General features: G+C 42.6%; 1 protein-coding gene across 1 annotated transcript in view; it reads right to left on the bottom strand.

Moving 5' to 3' along the window:
* Positions 1-22,801, bottom strand: part of tnmd (tenomodulin) — a 59,018-nt gene that overhangs the window by 16,353 nt on the left and 19,864 nt on the right. The window contains exons 3-4 of the mRNA XM_089016727.1: positions 14,390-14,530; positions 4,526-4,633 (exon numbers count right to left, since the gene is read on the bottom strand). Coding sequence (XP_088872853.1) covers positions 4,526-4,633; positions 14,390-14,530 — 249 coding nt within the window. The remainder of the gene's footprint in view (positions 1-4,525; positions 4,634-14,389; positions 14,531-22,801) is intronic.

Below are 22,801 nucleotides of genomic sequence, written 5' to 3'. Positions count from 1 at the left end.
TTTTTTTTTCATGTTTTACGACTAAATGATGTACTCCCCCACTATCTTTCATCGTAGTACAGTTTTGTGCATTCTAAACAACGTACTCCAGGCTCTAAAACGGAGCTACTAATAAAAAGAAAACACATACATTTTTCTTCATACAATATTAATGTGAGCAGGTTTTAGATATTTTCTCATTACCCGAACAGCGAGGAGGACGAATGAGCTGATGCAGGTGCTGCGAGGCTTGTTGATGTAGCAGCTGCCCGACCACAGCCGTGTTGTAAATGAGTGGGAGCAGGTGCACAATGTTAGCCACTTACTGTAGTTACCTCTCAAAGTCCCAATAGCTGGGTGCTCTGGCCATCGACCTGTTACAAACCATAATAGAACAATTGTGGCAAAGAAATAGTTCTGGCAGAACTAAGGTAGTTCCTCCACATGAATTTCGTTGAGATTTTGGCCCCAACTCTGACCTGGATGCGGCCCACAGGTCGTAGTTTGGGGACCACTGGATTAAACAAAGTGGATTATAAAGTACAAAATATTCAGGATACTCTTGGAGTCGGAAAGATTCCAATCTATGTGACTTTAAAAAACAAGGACGTGAGCAAAGTGGAGCCCTAATCAGAGAAGAGGCGAGTTCCATAGCGCTAACTATGAGACTTTGAAGTGTTCTGTGGCTAGTTTCTAAAGTTCCTTGCACGTCATCAGCTGAGCAATGCTGTCATGTGTGCTGATCGAGGGAAGGTTAGAAGACAACGAGTGAATGGAAGGATAAACAACCAGGTCTCATTTGTAGCAAATGGTCCTAACTGTGTACAGTATTAGTATGTATGTTTTTATTTTGTATTTATTTTTTTACATACCTGTACTGTAAACTGCAGTTTTGGGGCAATTGATTGTTGCACTTTGTTGCTTGTGTTTTCACACATGTACAGTATGTTGTTAACATACTTGGACATTCATCCAGGACATATACAGTACTTATACCATAGTTGTTTCACTGTTTTCATTATAAAAGTATAGCTATGTTAAACTTGAATGGTTTTGTTGATGTTTGGTATGGACTGTCAACATATGAAACTTTTTATATGTACTGTATCTTTTATCTTTATATGTACTGTATCTGTACAGGACTGCCTGTCAATTTTTAAAAATCAATGTGGCCCCTAAGCCAAAAAGTTTGCCCAACCTTGATTTAGCAAATTGTACCGGATTACTGCTACTTCTTTCCAGATTTAGTCATGACACCCTTTTCTCTGGTGAAGCCGTGCTCCAATCTGAAGTCTCGTCACATTCTAAGGAAGGAGCAGTCGTTACTCTTGCACGACTTTGGTGTATTGGCTTGCGATTCACTGATGTTTGCAGCCGTGTGAGTGGGAGGTTCTTGCGTTGGTCACCCATATTAAGTGACTGTTAAATGGAGCAAGCAGCGTTTGTTGACAATCAAGCCAGCGAGGGAGGCAGAAGGGGATTTGTGTGTCAGTCTGGGGGAAGTGAAATGAAGCTCAGGGATTACACCTTCAGACACAACACGGCAGAGGCAAATTGAAAAGGGAGGGGTGGGGGAAACTCTGGCAAACAATTCATGTTTGTCACCTGGTGGTGCCCTGGTAGAGGCTGGATTCTCTTATCGCCCGCCCGCAGTTTCTCCACCGTTTTCCCATTGTTTTTCGGTGCGCCTCTGAAGCCCACCGTAGTTGCTCTGAGCGCCGAAAGCCTGCAGCTGGGTTGCGCGAGGAGCCACAAATGCTTGGATTTAACCCTTGTGAGCTTCATGTGTTCCACCACTTGTGAAGGAACTTGCGCTAAGCTTCGGCAGGTCAAACGTGGGAGAATTCTCACAGAGGACGGTTCAGTGGCTTCTGTCTATTGTTGGTGAGGTGAGGTCAAGGTCAGTGTATATTTTTTAAAGACAGCCCCCATGATGATGTTTACTGTAGCTCTCCTGTGCTGTAAAGGGTTAAGATGGAAAAAAGAAACCCTTTGCAGAAGCTGCAGCAGCACACAGAGGCATTGAAACAGACTGAACGAAAAAAAGATTGTATAAAAGGGTTTGAACTTGAACACTGAAAAACAATTCCTTCCAACTCACCTAATTAAGACACGTACAATACATTGGTTGATTAAAATCTGATTTGTGTTATATTACTGGTAGTTCCTGATTTGTGAAGAGTGGAAAATTCTATGTTTACTCAATCATGGTCTAGGGGGCACTATAGCCCTGTCGTTATCTCTGTTACCCCAATTAAGTCTCTAATACATTTTATTTGACATTTGATACTCTCAACCCCACTATTTGGAGAACAAATCCTCCTATAGCCTCAAGAGACAACAAATTCTGGAGTGAGGCCTGAGTTCACTGCTTTTAATCGTGTGCAACCTATGTGCATGGTCGGTTTTTCAGTGTAAACTGAAGTCACTGCGGAAGGAACAAGGGTAAAGTTCTACCCTTTTTACCAGAGGTGCCAAACTCATTTTGTTCATGGGCCACATTTGAGTTACAGTTTCTCCCGGATGGTTGTTATTGTGAAACCACTTAAATTTTTACCATTACGCAACAAATGGATGGATCCTCGGCTTTCAAATCCAAAGTCACGAATAATTCAACTTTTGTTCAAGCGATTGTCACAAGAAATTTAAAGCATTTGAGAAAGCATTTGACCGTGTCCCTCGTGGAGTTCTGTGGAGGGTGCTTCGGGACTATGGGGTACAGGAGCGCCTGATACGGGCCGTTCGGTCCCTATACGACCGATGTCAGAGTCTGGTTCGCATTGCTGGCAATAAGTCGGAATCATTTACAGTGAGGGTTGGGCTCCGCCAAGGCTGCCCTTTGTCACCGAATCTGTTCATAACCTTTATGGACACAATTTCTAGGCGCAGCCGAAGCGGTGAAGGTTTCCGTTTTGGTGGCCTCAGTATAGCATCTCTGCTTTTTGCAGAATATGTGGTGCTGTTGGGGCCTTCAAGTGGTACTCTCCAACTCTCTCTCGAGCTTTTCGCAGCCGAATGTAAAGCGGCTGGGATGAGAATCAGCACCTCCAAATCTGAGACAATGGTTCTCAGTCGGAAAAGGGTGGAGTGCCCTCTCCGGGTCGGGGAGGAGATTTTGCCTCAAGTGGAGGAGTTTAAGTATCTGGGAGTCTTATTCACGAATGAGGGTGTGAGGGAGCGAGAGGTCGACAGGCTGATCGGTCCGGCGTTTGCTGTGGCATCTGATTAGGATGGCCCCAGGACGCCTCCCTGGGGAGGTGTTCTGAGCATGCCCCACTGGCAGGAGACCCCGGGGACGACCCAGGACACGCTGGAGAGACTATTTTCCCAGCTGGCCTGGGAACGCCTCGGGATCCACCAGGATGAGCTAGAAAAAGTGGCTGGGGAGAGGGAAGTCTGGGCTTCCCTACTGAAGCTGCTGCCCCCGCGACCCGACCCCGGATAAGCGGCAGAAGATGGATGTATGGATACAGATTTTAGCATGCGTCATGGTAGTTGGCATTCTTGATTTGCTTTCCTAGGCCACAGAAGTGGCCCCAGACCTTGTGTTTGGCACATCTGAATGATAACTATTCCATCCATCCATCCATTCATCGGTTTTCCAAACTGCTTATCCTAACATGGCTCGCAGGCGTGATGGATTCCACTGGACAAAAACCAAAATTTTCCTCATCAAAGTCCCACCCTCATCTACAAATAGCCCCACTCACTTTGTTGGCTTTGGATGTTTCACTTTGGAGCTACCAGTTTAATCAATTACATTTCAAAGGATGACAAAAAAGGAATAAATTGTGTGGACATATGGTGATGGCCCAGCAATTAATATCTGTAATTCTGGTTTTGAATTGACATGAGAGAAAACTAAATGGTTTTGGTTATTTGGTTGCATCTTGTGTTGTGAGCTAAAAAAAATCATTTTTAAAAAAGAGAGATAAGTTTTGCTTGCGCTGACATTTGGCTGACTGTGATTTTGAATGGAGCATCTTAGCTGCATGTTTGCCAGCTTCTTCTTCTCAGCTACAAGGTAAAATGTAAATGAGCGCATGAATGTAGATTTTCTCTTTGAACACGCTGCCCACTCCGTGAATTGCACGGTGACACAGAAAAAAATAGGATTTTGATTGATTGAATTGCTTCCATTTCTTTTGCAGAGTTCACCACTCAGCTATCTCTCACCCAGAAAAGTAAAATGAATCCCTATTAACTTTGAGAGGAGATTTGCGAAAAGAAAACGTCTTTTACAAAGAAAAAAAACTAACATATTACTGTCATCCCTCTCAGCCAAACCTCAACTCCCTTTAAGCTATCTGAGTGTAGCCTTCGGAGGACAGGATTAAAAATTAATATTGGCTCAGGATTGACAGCAAACACCATTTGATGTGAGCCACAAAGAGGCTGTGGGGTTGTGAGCAATTGACAAAATGCCACAGGCACACAAAGACCAAGAGGGATGAGATGGAATGGATGGGTTGAGGATCTGGGAGGCACCCACAGTGTTCCATCTCCCTTAAATATGCATGGAATCTTTCTGCAAAGCTATGCATACCGTTAGGTCGCCTCCCTCGGCCTCCACCTCTACCGCTGTGGGCAGTGTCCTAGTTTGGCTCCTGATGTAGCACCTCTGATGTTCGGCAAAACGGATCCCGGTGAGTCCCTTTGAAAAGAAGGAACAGGGGGAAACTCCTCAGAAGTTCAGATATATCTTTCGTTCATTAACTGCCTATTATCCGCACCTGCCGTTAGCGCACAGGTAGTTAGTTGATTTGAAAGCGCATCAAAGCATGAAACGGCTTTCTAAAAATGTTTTTTTGTTGTTGAGGCACATTGTGAAAATGTTTTCGTGTTCACATGTGAAAACAGGGCTCTCTACTGTAAAGTGCAGGAGATTGAAAAACATATTGGTGTGCCTTAATTTTTTTAGCGGGGGGGTTATAAAGTGCTCGCCAGACCTCTGGCAATGTTTTTCCCTCCCAGCATTTGCCTTATATACAGCTGCCCCCATTTCAAGCTCAGATAACAGACCCATAGAATTTCGCAATTAACTCTTTTTTTCTGATGAAAGAAGGGCGTCTAAGGTTTCTTCCGCTTCATTCAATGTTTATGTAGTCCTAAAATCAAAACCCTCCAGCATCGGGCTAAACTAATACCAACAAGCGTCGAAGGTAGACAAAAGGAGTCAAAACATGTCAGGAGAGCATTCACATACTGTGGTTACCCTCAGTGGTCTTTAAACAAATGTCAAAAGAAAAGAATAGGGAATGAAACCAAAAATTCTGAAGATACTAAAAGGAGAGGAGTAGCAGTACCTTACATTGCAGGGGTTTCTGAAAAACTACGAGTCCTTTGGCAGGACAAAATTTCTACTTATTTCAAACTGATAAACACTTTAAGGCAAAAAATTGTGCATTCAAAATAGGGTGCCAAATGAAAAACAAAGTAATGTAGTTTATTTAATACATTGTAAAAATTAAAATTCTAAAGAACAGTACATTGGGGAGGCTAAACCAATTCTCAAAAAAATCAGGGATAATACTAGTGGGCCTCAATATGCGGTACACATGCACCTAAAAGCTAGCAACCACACATTTGACGACAGTGAGATTAAAATCTTAGCAAAAGAAAATAGATGGTTTTAAAGTGGAGTAAAATAAGCTATTATCATAAAACAGCAAAACCCTTCACTAAATCGCCATGGTGGGGTGAGGTTTAATTTGGATCGTTCTTACAACAGACTATTTAGACCACATAGGCTTAGTTATGCTGATGAGGCGATACCAGAGCAAATGGGGCAATCAGGCCAGTCGTCGACCCCATAATCAGGCAGGACAATTGAAGTAATCAGTCAGGACAATAGGGGTAATCAGTGTAGCCTCAGGGAATAGTCCACTGCTCCCCCCAACCTGAGAGCAGGGATCTAGCATAGCAGAGCCTGGCACCGCCACGTCTGGACAGGAGGGATATATCAATATATAGGGCCAACTCTACCCGCAAATTTTAGTTCGCTGAAGAAACCTCTTGGATGAGAAGCGAAACGTCCGACACCTTCAAAGAAGTACAGATGACGACTGAAGAAACCTTCTCATCGATGGACCACTCCTGTACGACTGAGGGTTTACACAGATGCAGTCCTAAAAGTCAATATTCTGTGGGTCCTGCAATTGAGTGAAAATGAAAAAAAACCCTGGCCCTGAAGTGGACACATTTTTGCACGTCTGGCAGTTTATGAGTTAAGGCCCTCTTTTTTTGCAAGATCGTTTTCAGGACTTTTTAGGATTTTTACATAATTTAATCACCTGAAAAAACCTCATGGACTTCAGTAGGCCCTCACTCAACTTCTTTTTTGTAGCAGCGGCGTGTTGTGCAATCGCAGACCATTGATCAATGTACTAGGGATCCTGCTTTTAAGTGAAACAGGAGACAAATGACACGGGTTCTCTGCTGGGGCTGTACAACACTTCATACCGTTTACACCAGAGAGTTGAGTGACATGCTTGGAGAAAGAAGTGTTTTCTGCAGAGTGCCCCCATTGAATTAGCCAGTCACAGGTTGCTCTCGCCTCCTTAATCTGTGCAGTCAAGTGGAGAAGTAACTTTTTTCAGCCGGAGCAGTGATTCTACACCAGGTGCTCTGTTCATTCTGATACGCCGAGCCTCAACGGGCACAAAAGAAAGAGGGAGATATTTTAATTCGCTCCACACTATTGCATGTTCATCTAACATATTCAGCCGAGACAGCGTCTGTAACACGCGCAACAAGATCAGATTTTATCGAATTTATTTCCTGCGGGGGGCTGCTCATTCATCACGCTGTATTAGAACAGACAGCAGGAGCTACATCTGCCATTGAATGGCATCGACTGAAAATTGTTTGAGTGGTGCCATGAAAACGAACTTGATTCTGTCTAAATTTAATTGCGGCAACCCGCCGGTTGCTGTGGCTTCTCCTTTTCAATCAGTTAACTTGACCGTGTGGCCGGTGGGCCTGCATTGTGGATTTATTTAGCAAGGTGCCGTTTCCTAGAAAACAGACAGAAGCCGCACATGACGTGATACATTGTGAAGCCCGTTGTAATCTACCGGCTGTAATTTCATCTGCGTTGGGACAATAATAGTCTCAAGAACAGAAGCATGATGTTTATGCCCGGCTTTATTGTGATGAGTCTCTGTTTAATTTGGCTTTGTCGTATTGGGTGAGGGTTGGAGGGGGTTAGCGGGCGGGAAAGCAAAGGGTAATGTTGTGATGAGATTCAGTGATTACTGGGCTTGGTCAACCAGAAAATGAAGAAAGACACATTAACACACGAACAAGAAATGGAAAAGCGATGTCATTTTGAGAGATGATGCGAGGAAAGCGGGAAGAAGCAGTCCACTTGGTTTATCCATTTGGGAGATGCTCATCTGCGTCTATTCAAAAAGACGCAGACCATAACAGCATGCATCATTCAGCTCCTGTGAAGACAGATCTAATGAAATGTCAGCAAGTCTCGCACAGCTTCGTTCTAAAAAAGTTACACTGCAGTAATTTGCATAATTCTTTTCAACCTATATTCGGTTCAACATTCGGGGAGGAAAAAAACACACCATTAAAAACAAGGACGAGACACTCTGTTACATCACGCTACTTTACCTCATTATCTATGTACCCTTGAATAGTCCATGTACATTCGCCACAGAAGAAAAACCTTTCTCAATATTTTTAAAGTAGACAATCCATCATGCCACACTAAAAAAAATGTGATAGAAATTTTGAGTCCAATGTTTATGAAGTCAGGGAAAAAAACATTTTGGGGACCAACACAACATGATCTATGTTCTTTTCAATAGGACAGTTACAAAAACAACAAAACTATATCATAATACACAAATATTCAAATGAAAGTTTCTGTTTTTTTGTTTAATTATTATTTTAATGATAGTGTATTTGTTTGAATATTATTTTAATCCATGAGGCTAATTCATGATGGATGAGAGATGAGATAATCTTTATCTATCTCACAGTGGAGCAATTCACATTTTACAGCGTCAAAGTTATGAAAGGAAGAGGAAAGGAAAACAAAGTAGTAGAAAAATGGTTAAACTGATGTTGGGGATACATTTTTTTAACTTTCTATTCAGCACTAACTTGAGATCTCAGAAATACACGCATTTTCCACAAGATACGCACACGTGAAAATAAATGAATAAACAATAAAGACTCTTTATTTTGAGGCACAAGGCCCCCAAAATGTGTATTCTTTTGGAGAAAGGCTGCAATTCCACTGGCTAATGCTTGGGTCCTCACAAATTGTTGAATTACCTGATGATTGGGTTGCCAATTGAACTAGATTTAAAAACAGTTCATCACCAATATTACAGTATTTCCCCATATATTCATGATTCACAAATGCACCTATTCCTGTTTCTTCTTTGGGACCTTGTCCCATATATTTGCTCATCAAAAGCACCTATTTAGGATTTGTGTACTTTTTCAAACGATAACCCCCAGATGTCACAAGATACCACCAAAGACCAGTTTAAATAGGAAAGGAACACAACCATTACTGAGCCCAAATGGCAAAAATTTGGGAGACACTGACACACCGCTCAAAAGTGTCAGGATAGCCTGTCAATGCCACAAGATGGCAGACACCTTCGAAAACACAAAATAAAAATTGTCGTACGCAAGTGGTCCATCGATGATAAGGTTTCTACAGCCGTCGTCTGTACATCTTTGAAGGTGCCGGACGTTTAGCTCCTCACCCGAAGAGCTTCGTCAGTGAACTAAAATTGTGCTGGTAGCTCTGGCCGTATATGTATCCCTAATGGCAGGGGTCGGGAACCTTTTTGACTAAGAGAGCCATAAAAGTAGAATATTTAGAAATGTTTTTCAGCGAGAGCTATACGCGGGCGTGCGCGCACGCACACAAGCACGCACACACGCATGCACTCACACACATGCAAACACGCACGCAAACATGCACGGACGCGGGGCCACTTTCTGATAGTACTCACCGTTAACATGAATGGTATTCCGTTCCTCGTGATTGGTAAATATCCAGCCAAAGATCGGTCCATAGGCGAAGTTACTGCTAGCTAGCCTGCACACGGCTCATAAGCTTCCACACTTGATATCTGCTATAGACTTCTCGCTGAAGTATTTTGGTGCTAACGTTACCATGGGCCTTCTTAAAATGTCACTGACATTCAACTGTTTCATCGATGGAATTGTTTCATTGCAAATTAGAATCAGAACATTTTCTCTCCTCAAAGGCGAATGCTCCGGTGCATTCAAGCTGAAGTGTACTCGTCGGGCTCATTTAAAGGGGCGTTTACCTGTTTCAACATGACGGCCACTATCATCCAATCAAAATTGCGCTCTCCGCCAACCTTGGTCAGTGTCATCCAATCAAAATTGCGCTTTCCGCCAACTGCAGCCCCAATAGGGAATGAACGGCGAAAAAACGAGAATATGTATTTAGTTTTATCGGCAAGCCATATGCAATCGTCAAAAGAGCCATATATGGCTCGCGAGCCATAGGTTCCCAACCCCTGCCTAATGGAGAATTGGGTCAACAATTGGAGTGGATTCCTAAACAGTCCTAAATCACCTCTGTCCATTAGTCATATATGTAGGGCTCGAGTTACCAGCACAACTTTAGTTCACTGGCAAAGCTCTTCGGATGAGGAGCGAAACGCCCAACACCTTCAAAGAAGTACAGATGACGGCTAAAGAAACCTTTTCATTGAACGTCAGTGTTAGTTATTGAGATTAGTTGCAACGTGTGCATGTACATGTTTGCAAAGAGCATATTTTCAAAATGAAATCCTCTGTAAATAATTTAATGGTAATGTTTCATGAATATGAAATTATATTCAACCGCTTTGGTTTCATATTTTGAGGCGTATTTATGATTGCAGCAACTGATGTTGGCAATGATCATTTTTGTAGAGGTAGCGTCCTTTGTTTGCATTTTTTTACAATTGAAGGAAGGGCTCAGTCCCCATCCAGTGGTACATTAAAACTTCATCATCCTCAAATTATAATGTAATCATGAGTGGAGTGAGAGTCAACTGGCTCAATGCCACATCATCTTTGTCTGGCGCTGCCCTACAAATATTGGACACTCCATTAGGACGGACGGGCTGGAGTCACTCAGTCTATTGTTTTTATGGACATTAGGCGTGTACCCGCCAGTATTAATGGTGCCGTCACAGATGCGTGAGTCAGCGCATCGATGCTGCAGGCGCCAGCGCAAACCCTCGTAGAGCAAATGCTGATTTCTCAACCATGTGCAGGAGCAATCCGGATGCGGCTTTTCCTTCTAGGCCCAGAGGACACGCTAGCCGTGAAACGGGGAAACAATCTGTGACTCTCAGAGCGCAGCACACATCTTCTGAACTCAACTGCAATTCCAATGTCACTTCTTATGTGCTTCTCTGAACAGTAGACATGAATGTCACATGGTTTAAAGGTCACATGTTCAGTGTTGTTGTTTTTAACACCCCCCTGGGGAGATGTTTTCCTCTTCATTTTACTTATGATGCTGTGGGTGGACAGTCGTTCCCAAACTGGTGAACCTCCGCATAACCCTTATGGTTCTCATACATCTCCACGATGCACTCATTGCTATTTGTCTTAGTTTAGTCTGCATTCTCTCTCTCTCTCTCTCTCTCTCTCTCTCTCTCTCTCTCTCTCTCTCTCTCTCTCTCTCTCTCTCTCTCTCTCTCTCTCTCTCTCTCTCGGTCTGTCGGTCTGTCGGTCGGTCTGTCGGTCTAGGTCTATGCCCGCCCTCTGTATAAATAACATCTCGGGTGGGGGGAGAGCAGAAGCTTCTACCTCAATGGCCTACCTACTTCTTCCTCACAATGTCTCCTCTGTCCAAGATTAAAATAATCTTTCTGTTCATCACCTTGATTCCTGCTGATTTTACTACCATCTTCTAACACTGTGAAGAGAACCAGAGAAAACTATCCATCAAGAATGTATTATAACATCGGGGGGTAAATCTCATTACAAACCGAACTGGAAGCATCAGCCTGTCTCTCTGTCACGCTATTGTCAGGTTGGCTTTTTTTGTACCAAGTGCAGTACAATCCACCAATTTTATTATTATTATTTTTTTAATAATCGGCTTTTTGTGTTTGGATAATTTCCAACTTCGGGTAAGTTCACGCAGATTCAGAGCACCTTTGTGCCAGATTCGCAATGACCCAAAAAATAGAGCTCCTGTTCCTGGATCTTGATGGAACCCTCATGCCACTTTAGTCTTCTCTGCAATGAAATCAACCATTTTTCCTTTTAATATGAGGTGGTGTGCGCTTTTCCGTCATACTTTTTGTCACAGTGACAGTATGTATGTGTGTGTACTGACCACAAATTAAAATTGGAGCATTCTTTTCCCCCCTCTACTTTTAACGAATTTACAGTAAATTTCAGTGCAAGTTTGCAATCAATTTCAAGAATTATGATGCTGCTTCTTTGCTCTCAGGGTATATTTTTCCTCTCTAAGTTATCTTTGGAAGATAAGCTGTTGAAAATCATGTCTGTCTCAGAATTCTCGTGGCAAAAAGCCTCAAATGCCCTCGGGCTTAATGGAGACCGTGTCTGGACTGGCCAAGTGTGGTCCTTTTCAATAACAAGCAACAGCCCTCCTTTTGCTTTTTGTTCAAAATCAATTTTATCACCAATGCACAGCTGCCTTTCAATGTGTTTTATTCCACCTGCTTCCCATCCTTCTTTCTTCCACTCAGAATAAGATTTGAATTACTGTGCTTACTAGCTTGTTACTTAGTCTTTCATGGAGGAGCAGTGAGTCTCCTCGGGGGATTTGCTTCACCAGCGCGAAGTGGAACAAGCAACAGGCTTTTGTGTGTGTGTGTGTGTGTGTGTGTGTGTGTGTGTGTGTGTGTGTGTGTGTGTGTGTCAGCTTGGTGCGGAGAACATAAGAGGAAAGATGAAGAAACGAGGAAGGAGAAGTCGTTACCATTCTGCTGGCCACTGTAGCAACAAGTAAATATGTTTGTTTTGATTTGAACAGAAGATGTATCTATCAATATTTCACAGTAAATACATAATGATGGAAGAAAAATGGCTCTTATTAGCAAGGTGAGCGTGAAGGTTCCTTGTCTGAAGTGCTGCTTCTGCCAGTTCCTGCACACTGGGGCAGGATTTTGAAATGAAAGGTAAGCTAATGAGTTTTGCTGGAGCCAAAATTACGACTGCAAAAGCTGCTGTGTGAAACAAATGGAGACGAGCTTCTTAATGGTGTTTGTACCACAAACAACTTGCTACTATAGAATTAGTCTTTTAGGAAAGAACAAACCCTCTCTTGGGGCTGTGGTGAGTGCCTTTAAACAGTAAATCCGCTCTTCTAATGACTGTGTGTTTAGGCTTTATTACCAGAATTTGTGGTCATTCTCTCATTCATTATCTGCACCAATTATCCTGTTTGTAGGGAGCTGAAGGCAGTTGTGGCAGAGAAAAAGGGCACGCCTTGGTCGGGGCAGTCAGCAAATCACAATAACATTTACACGGACACTCACACCTGCCCTAAATCTTGTTGCTGGTGTGTTGCAAAGTACAGACGCTCCTCAAACATTCGAGTTACGACATAACGGTCCAGTGATACTTCAGCTCACGAACTTAATTGGTTCCCAGAAAGTAAGGCGAAAAGTTCGTCTGCCGAACGTTTATTTACCATAAGAAACAATTAAAAATGAGAATGATCCTTTCCCAGGTCACCATAAAACAATTTTCTACTAAATAAACCTTAAAACTACGCAAAATATACCCTATTTTATGTATAATAAATGTGCGATTGGATTGTAATTAAAGAAATCTCTTGCAAGTTCCTTCAATTTATATTGATGTATAACTGCACATTTTTGCCATTACCTGAGTTCACTCTGATAACTGGCAGATGAGACAAATACACTTTGAAAACATGTGAAAAAAAAGTCCCCCCCTCATTCTGTATGAAAGTGATACTTTTTTTCTTCTTACTTGGTCCGCTCATTTTTATACCCTATCCTTTTAAGAAGAAAAAATGAATGAATAATTAGGATGTAACTAATGACTAGCTTGTTAACTTTGCAATGCTCAGGAGTGGAGTTTGAGCACACGCAATTTACCTAATAATGAGATGTCATCTGATTGGTTGTCCGGTATATCAATTAAGTGAAGGGATGGCTGATAGGCTGACGACTAGTTTTTTTTTCAAAACAACTCAACTTTATTTGTATAGCGTCAGTTCATGACCATGTCACATCACCTTGTCATGCGATCTATCAATAGTATCTTGGAGATCGACTGGACGATCGGGATCGACGTATTGAGCACCCCTATTCTGTTTAAATACCTTGCATACGCTGGTCCACGTGAGAGTTTTACCACTCACAAATTCAATGGAAGTTAAAAAAAACCTTTTGTTTGGTGCTGGAATCCCTCGAATAAGGTCAAAAATATTTTGTTGTTTTGGATTGACATTGCAATATGATAATTTACATAATAATTGGCACAAAAAAACAGCTATATTTTCTTAGCATCAGCCTTCACCCAAATTAGTCACATCACGTCATAGTCTATGCTGAAACTATAATTAAGTCATAATTAGCGGAACTATTTTTGTGGAATATATAAATCTGGGGGGGGCGGCCCGGTAGTCGAGTGGTTAGCACACCGGCTTCACAGTGCAGAGGTCGCCGGTTCGCGTCCCGGTCCGGCCTCCCTGTGTGGAGTTTGCATGTTCTCCCTGGACCCGCGTGGGCTTTCTCCGGGTCCTCCGGTTTCCTCCCACACTCCAAAAACATGCATGGCAGGCAGATTGACCACTCCAAATTGTCCCTAGGTGTGAGTGTGAGAGTGACTGTTGTACGTCTTTGTGTGCCCTGCGATTGGCTGGCAACCAATTCAGGGTGTCCCCCGCCTCGTGCCCGAAGACAGCTGAGATAGGCTCCAGCAACCCCCGCGACCCTAATGAGGAATAAGCGGTACGGAAAATGAGATGAGAGATGAGATATAAATCTGGGCCATGGACTTCGACTGTGGAGTGTGCACGTTCTCCCCAATACCTGACTACTCCGGTCTCCTCCCTCACCCCCAAAATATCCCTGTTAGGTTCATTGAAAGCTTTAAATTTGTCTGTTGTTGTAATTGTTATTTTGGATCACAATGACTTTGGACTTGCGTGCTGAGACTTATTTGTAACTTCCTCCCACCTCTGCCACACAACTCTTGTGGTACACATACCACACATGAAACATTACTGATCTGGATGATGTTTGATGCAGCCACAACAAACTATCATCATTGTTAACAATTATTTCAGTACCCATTGGCTGATAACACTTTCACATTGGCAACGTTCAAATATGCTGATCATCGCAATTTTTTTACATCTCCGTTGAACCCTCATGTTTATCCCTTCACTTACATGTTTAAAGTCATGAATCTCGAGAACTTCCTGACTCCCATTTCCAATTCGAAAGATTTCACTCTGCTGAGTCGGGTCAATTTCCATCAGGCCGTTTGTCTCGACGCCATCCAGCACTGCTTTGTACTCGTGGTCGTAGACCTAAGAAGATCGAAGAATAATCATCACAAAATAGCACACTAATACGAGGGGGGTACAAATACATTGTAGGCAAAATAAAAAGCCTCAACAATATGATAATATTCAAAATTCATCTTAAAAAAGCTGCATAAGATTGTTGATCGGTTTTCTTCAAGTGTCTAAAACTAATAGGAAAAAGTGTGCTTTTCACTGTGGCCCTAAAGCAGCGCAGACACGCTTGGATGACAGTTAAAATTCCCTCTTTGAAAAACGAGTCATGCCCAGCAGCCAAAAATATGCCATCAAGATTTATGCCAGGGTTGTGTTTGGGAGGAGAAATATATCGCCAAGTCCATCTTCATCTTTCTCCACCAATGAGACACATTATTAATGAATACATTCAAACAGGACTCCGCCAGGATTTATGGACATCAGACACATCTGTCCTCCAATGCTCAAAGACAAAATTAGCTTTCACTTTACACTCTCCCACACGTTTATTATTTTGCCTCCGCCTGCTTACATGCTGTCATCAAAAGCCTCTTTTGTCTGGTTAGAGAACAGCAGGGTGATAATAGGATATAATTTTTAATCACGGATCACTGAGAGTCGCATTGGCCTATAAATCCCAATGAACACGCGTCGCAGCAGCATCCAGAAAGGGAAGTACAACTTAAAACTGCCGGCAGAAGCCAAATGAAAATGGCTTCGAAATCAAAGTGTCAATTGGGCCATTGTGGATATAGTCAAGGCTCTTAGTTAGCCTGCAAGTGTGGGTGGGGAATTAAACTGATATATTTCCATTCTTTTATATTGGCATAAATGTGCGGAGTATTGATTAATACCGAAAAACTGTACATTACTTTTTCAGCATGCGATCACCACTGACAAAAATAAAGCAGTGAGACTATGCAGACCTGTCTGCGCTGAAATGTATGGTCTGACTTCCACCGGTTGACAAAACAAGAGAGAGAGAGAGAGAGAGAGAGAGAGAGAGAGAGAGAGAGAGAGAGAGACCTAAGAGACCTAAGAGACCTGAGCTGAGCTGAAACAAGTGAAAATTCTTAGATAATGCAGTAGCATGTCTCATTAACGATGGATTGAGTTTAAATTACGTAATTTTCCTATTTTCTGGTGTATAAGGTGCACTGGAGTATGAAGCGCACCACCAATGACTGGTGTATTCTCAAACTTTATCCACCAGAGTATAAGGTGCACCTTCAATGAATGAAAAACGTTTTCCAAATATAATATCTAAATACTTTATGTAAAGGTTTTCCAAATATAAGGCACACCACATTATAAGGTGCTACAGTAGAAGCGGGGGTTACGCACTACTTCTTCTACAGGGGGAAATAAAGTTGTGGCTGTTTGCAGTCGTTGCGAGACCAGCTGTGGCTCAATATTACTTCACATATAAGGTGCACCTGTGTATGAGGCGCAGGGACATCTTTTGAAGAAAATTTAAGCTTTTGAGTGTGCCTTATACACCTGTCGTTGAAGTGCTAGTTCGTTTGCAATACTGAAACTATATCCAATAAAGTTCAACATATCAAACATCACTGATCTCCAAGACATTTACAAAGCACCATGAAAATCTATTAACTTCACAGTGCAAACTGATGATGGCACATGTAAAAATTTACAATAAAGGTGAATTTGGCCCTCAAGCCAATATGGCCCAAGGGAAAATAGTGATTGTTTGATTAGCTATAACCGAAATTAACATGGTTCATGGTATGTCTTTCCTTCAACGTGTATCACCTACAAAGTGTATGTGGTTAAAAATGAAATTGATATGAATTGGGGAAGATTCTATTCCACTAAAACTGTCAACATAGAGCGATAACATTTACTGTATACTGTTTTAATTAACCCTTATTTGTAAAAAAAATCTAAACTGTATTCAAATGGCTAGAAATACTGTTTGTCGTAATTAAATGTATACATTATTTGTAGGCTGTAAAAAGACCTTAAAGCAAGCAAGACAAGGAGGCCATAATTAACAACGGGCTAAATTTTACATACGACCCTTTTCACATTACTTGAGCCCTTTTGATCCACTGGTAATTACAATATTCATATTCATCCGTGTATTAATTAGGTTATGTACAGTTGTAACGTACGAACATTGTATTTCCAGACATCCCGAGCAGATTTGGCTGTACTGTAGATCCTTCAATAAACTGTTTCCAAGGAAACCGTTGTGAAAAACACAATTCGACGGATGGGGCAGCTCTCTGAAAATCGCATTTCATCATTTTGGGGGATTTTGACAGTCTCTCAATTCAATGTATTGCCCCCTTTTTCATAACAAGGTCTAATCTGAGGTTCAGAGCAGAACCCCTGTTGTCAAGTGCCAAGAAAAGCAACTGGCAGGAATGAGCAGTTCTTTTTCATAGAGGTAATACAAATTTTAAATTCATGTTTATGCCTCAAGTAAATGTCTTTTTTTAACACATATACTATCCTTTCTTTTTGTCCTGTTATTCTCTTGTATAACCTACTCTCTTCACATGCTGACATAGAGGAAAATATACCAGTCAAAGCTCCATTTGATGTGCTTCTTACCAGCGGTGAGATGCTTTCTGCCACCGACTCACATTGAAAGCATTGAATGAAACGCGGCAGGTGCTGCCAAACCTGCGGGTTGTTTGTGCAAACAGGTTGCGGTAGCGTTCAGCCCGCGGACATTAGGAAAAGGTCGTGTCGATGTTGTTACAGGTGACTGGATCGCCGGGTGCATAAACGCGTGAGTGGCGCCTGGCGAGAGACAGTCTGCATATGTTCAGCGATGGGGAAGGCGGCAGCCGCGCCAGTGAGAGAGATGAGTTGATGATAATATGTCCTCTTCGTTGTCCTTGAGGGGAAGGAGATAGAGGCTGCAGTCAGGCGGAACTAGATGCCTGTCACTCACCGCGGGCGGGTGGCGGCGGAGGCAGCGGTGGTGGGTGTAGGTCGGGAAGCAGTGGGAGGGAAAGGTGTCGCGGGGGCGGCGTGGTGCATCAGGGCCTCCCGGGAGCCATATAGGCAGCCTTGTGATGGATTAAGGTGGGGAGCAGCTTCGACAGTTACATCGGTGAACATTGTGTCCTTTTGGGTTCAGTCCTTATATGGTCTTTCCCACTTTTTCCACACAACTCACTTGTCGTTCTCATTCTACCCGACAACTTGCGGAAAAACAAGGCACAGACGATTTTCGAGGCGGCAAAACCTCTATTAGACAGGGGGGTTGGATAATTTCTGGGTCCACCCAATGCAATTGAAAATGACCTAGAGAGACTGTCGATCGGATTTTTTTTTTTGATTCATACATCCCACATATTTTAACCACACATCTTTTTAAAACCTGCATTTAACTCATTCACTGCCATTCCCAAATTTATTGGGGAACTGAAAATATGACGTAGAGCGCCATTCCCGAATTTCTTCGTTTTTTTTTTTCATGCTTGGGTGCCGATAAAGTGCTGGCCATGGCTACTGGCATTTTTTTTTTTTGCTTTTCCACAGCATTTCCCGTTTTTCCATGTTAGTGCTTTGTTCCAGCTTTAGCTGTTGTTAAAGCGCGATATAAAGCAATATGTATTTATTGAATTGCATTTTGGACAGCCGCCCTCATTTCAAGCTTACATAACTCCAGACTCATATAATTTAGGAATTGACTCTTTTTTTCTGATGAAAGAAGAAAGTCTGAGGCTGCATTGAATGTTTATATAGACCTAAAACTCAATATTCTGTGGGTCCTGGAAATTGAGTGACAATGACAGAAACCTTGGCACTGGAGTGGACACATTTTTGCACGTCTGGTAGTGAATGAGTTTAATTCATTGATATATTTGAACATGCCCCCAAAAAATCCAAGCAAAAACATTTGAAAAGATACTCGTAAAAGGAAATAAAGGACCATCACTTTGAGGTTGTTTGTGAGAGAGAGTTTGTGAGTCCTAGATATGAAGCAAAAAAGTCAGACTTTCAGTGTAGTTTGAAGTTGAAAGCGCTGAGCATGAAAAGTCAGTGCGAGGGCACTCACAAACTTCCACACTTATTGGGATGCCGTGTCTCTTTGGATGGGCACCCACAGGAGAACTACATTCGTCTTGCCCGAGTGCTCCCCTTTAAAATGTTTCTTCGAGTATCACAGTCTTGAAAATGGAACATCTCTGCTAATCCTTTCTAAATAACCTGATTTGCACCTTTACAAATACAAGCAAGCCTTCTGTTGTTTTTTGCCAGAATAATGAAGCCAGGGCCTTGTATAATGATGATTAAAGAGACTTGCACACGTTGAAGTTTTATCAACAAAACAACATCGAATAATTACAGTATAGGTAATGAAAACAAACCTGGGAGGGGAGATCTAGGAGGCAACACACATTAAACTCAGACAGGAATAGCAGCAGATTCATCCAAAGATAAGAATGGAAAATGAGGCGATAATTCAAGTGCATATAGATTTTCCACCCAGAAATGGAGCTGCATATAGCCTTCACACATTCGCACATTTTTTTGTCGCTGTCAACCCGTGCGGGATGAACATTTGCAGATCTGTTTTCTTTCACAAGGTGATTTGCATCTGATAGTGTGGGGTCTTGAGACCATGGGGATTAGGTTTGTGGACACTAATTACCAAGCCTGTCAACTCCCAAGGCCTGCAGGATTCAGATAAATGAAGTCGGAATAGTCTGTGGCGAACTCACACATGCGGCCTGCTGTTTGGTGATGCCAGATGAATACAAGCAGCTGGTTCTGGATGCATGCCAGCTTAGAAAATTCAATTTGGAGAGGACTGGTCAGTCACTAATGCGCCATCAACTCAGAAGCTATATGGCAAAAGGAGACTTTTTGCAAGGTGCACTAATCTCTCTTGATGACCATGACAGTAAGTGCTCCATGACATGAGTTTGTGGTCAGGTGCGCCTTATATGTGAAGGAATATTGAGCCACAATAGTACACCTGTCAGCAGCCACGATTCCATTTCTGCCCTTGTAGAAGGAGTGCATAACCCCAGTCTCTAGTATAGCGCCTTATAATGTTGTGTGCCTTATATTTGGAAGACTTTTATATATTTATATACAGTAAAGTCTCGTTATATCGATATCGGTTATATCGATAGTACTGCTTATTACGATACTATTTCTAAGAACGCAAGGAGAAAATTTACATGCCGCAGGATCGGATATATCGATAGTCCGGTTATAGCAATATTTTTTCCAACTCCCGAGAATATCGATATAACGAGACTTTACTGTATTATATTTGGAAAATTATTTTGCATTCATTGAAGGTGTGCCCTATACTCCGGGGCACCTTATGTATGGAAAACGTTTGAAAATACATCATTCATTTGGGGTCATGGATAGGTGGTGGTTTACCGCTTCACTGTTGTCAAAGGCCTTTGACAAGTGTCACACTTTCTTTTTCTACCATTCCCGAAAGTTGCAGAGTAAGTAAAGACCATAAAATATGCTCACTATTAACAAAATGCACCGTGTGGCTGTAGAATGATGACTTTGTGTGCTGCCAAGCACTACATTACCATTTGCCAAAAGGAAGAAAATACACTATGCTGTTCACCAATTTGTGTTTTGTTGTTTATTGTTGTGCATCAGAGCCAATAAACGCACTCTCATTCACAACCAAACTTAACGTGTGCAGCCCAATAAAAGGACTACTGGAGCATAACAGCTGTGCAGTTTTTGTTAAATTGTAACTATTTATTTATTGTTATTATTTTAGACATGAAGAATAGTGATTTGAATGAGACCACAGTAAGAGTATTTTCTACAGATCTTAAATTGTTGCTTTTTACTTTTGCTTGACCTGGATTATTCTTGAGTTACAGTTCAGTACAATTTGTGGTTACTTTACCGCCTCTGCGTACAATTCAAATGAGGGTAAGCGGTGTTCTGGAGTGATGATGTTCTGGAGTGAGAATCATCCACTGAAAAAAAAACATCAAAAACATGCTGGTTGATAATTAAGAGATAGAGGACTCAGTGCTACGTTATAATTAGTGCCACACACTTTTGCAGTTTGATTTTCATTAAGAGGAAAATGAACACCAACCTCGTTTTTGAAATGCTCCACTGTACAGGAAAAGTTGAAATGTATGCAGACACTGCTGTAATAGCATACGCCTCTGCAATTATTTAAGTATTAAAGGATCCAACAGAATCTGGGCATGTTATGAATATAGCATCAAAAGAAAAGGTAGCAGGTGGTTTGAGCGCTTTTCGGAATCCACCCAAGCAATTACGTTCACCATTCAATCGGTCTTTGATGCCAAAGACCGGGTGAGTAAACCGGCACGTGTCTCGGCGAATGAACTTGAATATGTCAAGATCTCAAGCTAAATGGAATAATCTTCCAAAACAAACCACTATTGGCAGCTTACCCCAAATACAGCTTCGTTCCGACTTCAACTTTATTGTGTGAGTTGTCTGAATGATAGATTGATCGGTATAACAAATCACTGACACCATTCACGTGAACAGGATAGGCAACCTTCAGATTTTTCCAGGGGTGTTTAACCACAGACACATGTAGAAAACCTCTATAGTATCACACATAAAGGTCAGTTTTCCAAAGTCAGCCTCTCGGGATCAAAAAAGCAAAAGCTTTTTCCTTGTCTTACCTTTTAACACCATCCATCGATCCATTTTCCGTACCGCTTATTCCTCATTAGGGTAGCGGGGGGTGCTGGAGCCTATCTCAGCTCTCTTCGGCCACGAGGCAGGGGACACCCTGAATTGGTTGCCAGCCAATTGCAGGGCACACAAAGACGTACAACAGCCACTCTCACACTCACACCTAGGGACAATTTGGAGTGGTCAATCTGCCTGCCATGCATGTTTTTGGAGTGTGGGGGGAAACTGGAGGACCCGTCCTGCAGAGCGCCAGGGCAGCGCGATCAACGCCACCGTCGCCGATGACCGGCCTGTCCGTGCCCGGCAGCATGACCAACCCCAACGCTTCTTCGTCCTCACAATACCTCATCGATCGACTCAAACTGGCAGTCGTAGAGCACTCTTTGCCATGCTCCCGTACAACGACTTCAGGCACCACGAAACTTCCTCGGGAACCACCCCACCGACGCCTGCCATGCCCGGTGACCGTCATCTTGCCTGGCCTCACCATGTAACAGAATGACTTTTGTTTTTATTTCTTTTTCCTTCATCGCTTTCACCGACTTCGGATCCAGGAGGGGAGCCCTTTTGCGTCACACGTGTGTATGATTTTGAAGTGCGCTTTTCAACCCTTTCATGTCTTTCAATTCCTTGATCTCCTTGATGTGCGTCTCACCCTGACGCATAGCACACGCTTGAAAATTGTATAAAAGGAGCTGTCGCGGGACAGAGAGATGGGGCAGAATCATCTCAGACTCATCTCGGACTCACGCCCAGCTCACGCCGGGCGTCGGGCGGACATCACGGCACGACTTGCTCAACTCCACGCCACAATCAAGCTCTGCGCGTCACCTGCCTGGGAGATCTGACAACGAACCTACTTACAAATAAAGAGACCCATCAAACTCTTTAGTGTCATGATTTTTTAAGTCAGATTTCCCAACTGCCTCACGTTCCAGTTGGACGACTTCAAAGTCTGTCCTTCTCGAATACAACTGAAAAAGTGCCACGTGTATATGTGACTGAATGAATAATCAAAAAATGGTTGGAATCTGAGCTTTTTTTCTATTCTACCTTTATTTTACTGCAAGCTAATGCTACTTTACAGACATGTATTTGCCAGAATTCCATAATGTCCATCCATCTGTCCATTTTCCGTACCACTTATTCTTCATTAGGGTCGCGGGGGGTGCTGGAGCCTATCTCAGCTGTCTTCGGGCACGAGGTGGGGGACACCCTGAATTGGTTGCCAGACAATCGCAGGGCACACAAAGACGTACAACAGCCACTCTCACACTCACACCTAGGGACAATTTGGAGTGGTCAATCTGCCTGCTATGCATGTTTTTGGAGTGTGGGGAGAAACTGGAGGACCCGGAGAAAACCCACACGGGCCCGGGGAGAACATGCAAGCTCCACATAGGGAGCTTGCATGGGCGACCTCTGCACTGTGAAGCCAGCGTGCTAACAACTCGACTACCGGGCCGCTCTCAAACCAATCTATTCGTTCTTAAATCAAGCGTACTTGTAAGAAAAAATATATTTTGTCACAACTTATGCACCAATTCAGCATCTGTGACAGATGACCAATACAACCCGCGAGGTTAAGCATAATGTTTGTTGTTCACGGCTGTCTTTCTTCTATATGCTGCCAATGTTTTTTGT

This window comes from Hippocampus bargibanti, linkage group LG02 (genome assembly GCF_051943395.1).
Source record: "Hippocampus bargibanti isolate YZ-2025 linkage group LG02, ASM5194339v1, whole genome shotgun sequence".
NCBI classification, from domain to species: Eukaryota; Metazoa; Chordata; class Actinopteri; order Syngnathiformes; family Syngnathidae; genus Hippocampus; species Hippocampus bargibanti.
This window is presented reverse-complemented; position numbering and strand designations above follow the sequence as displayed.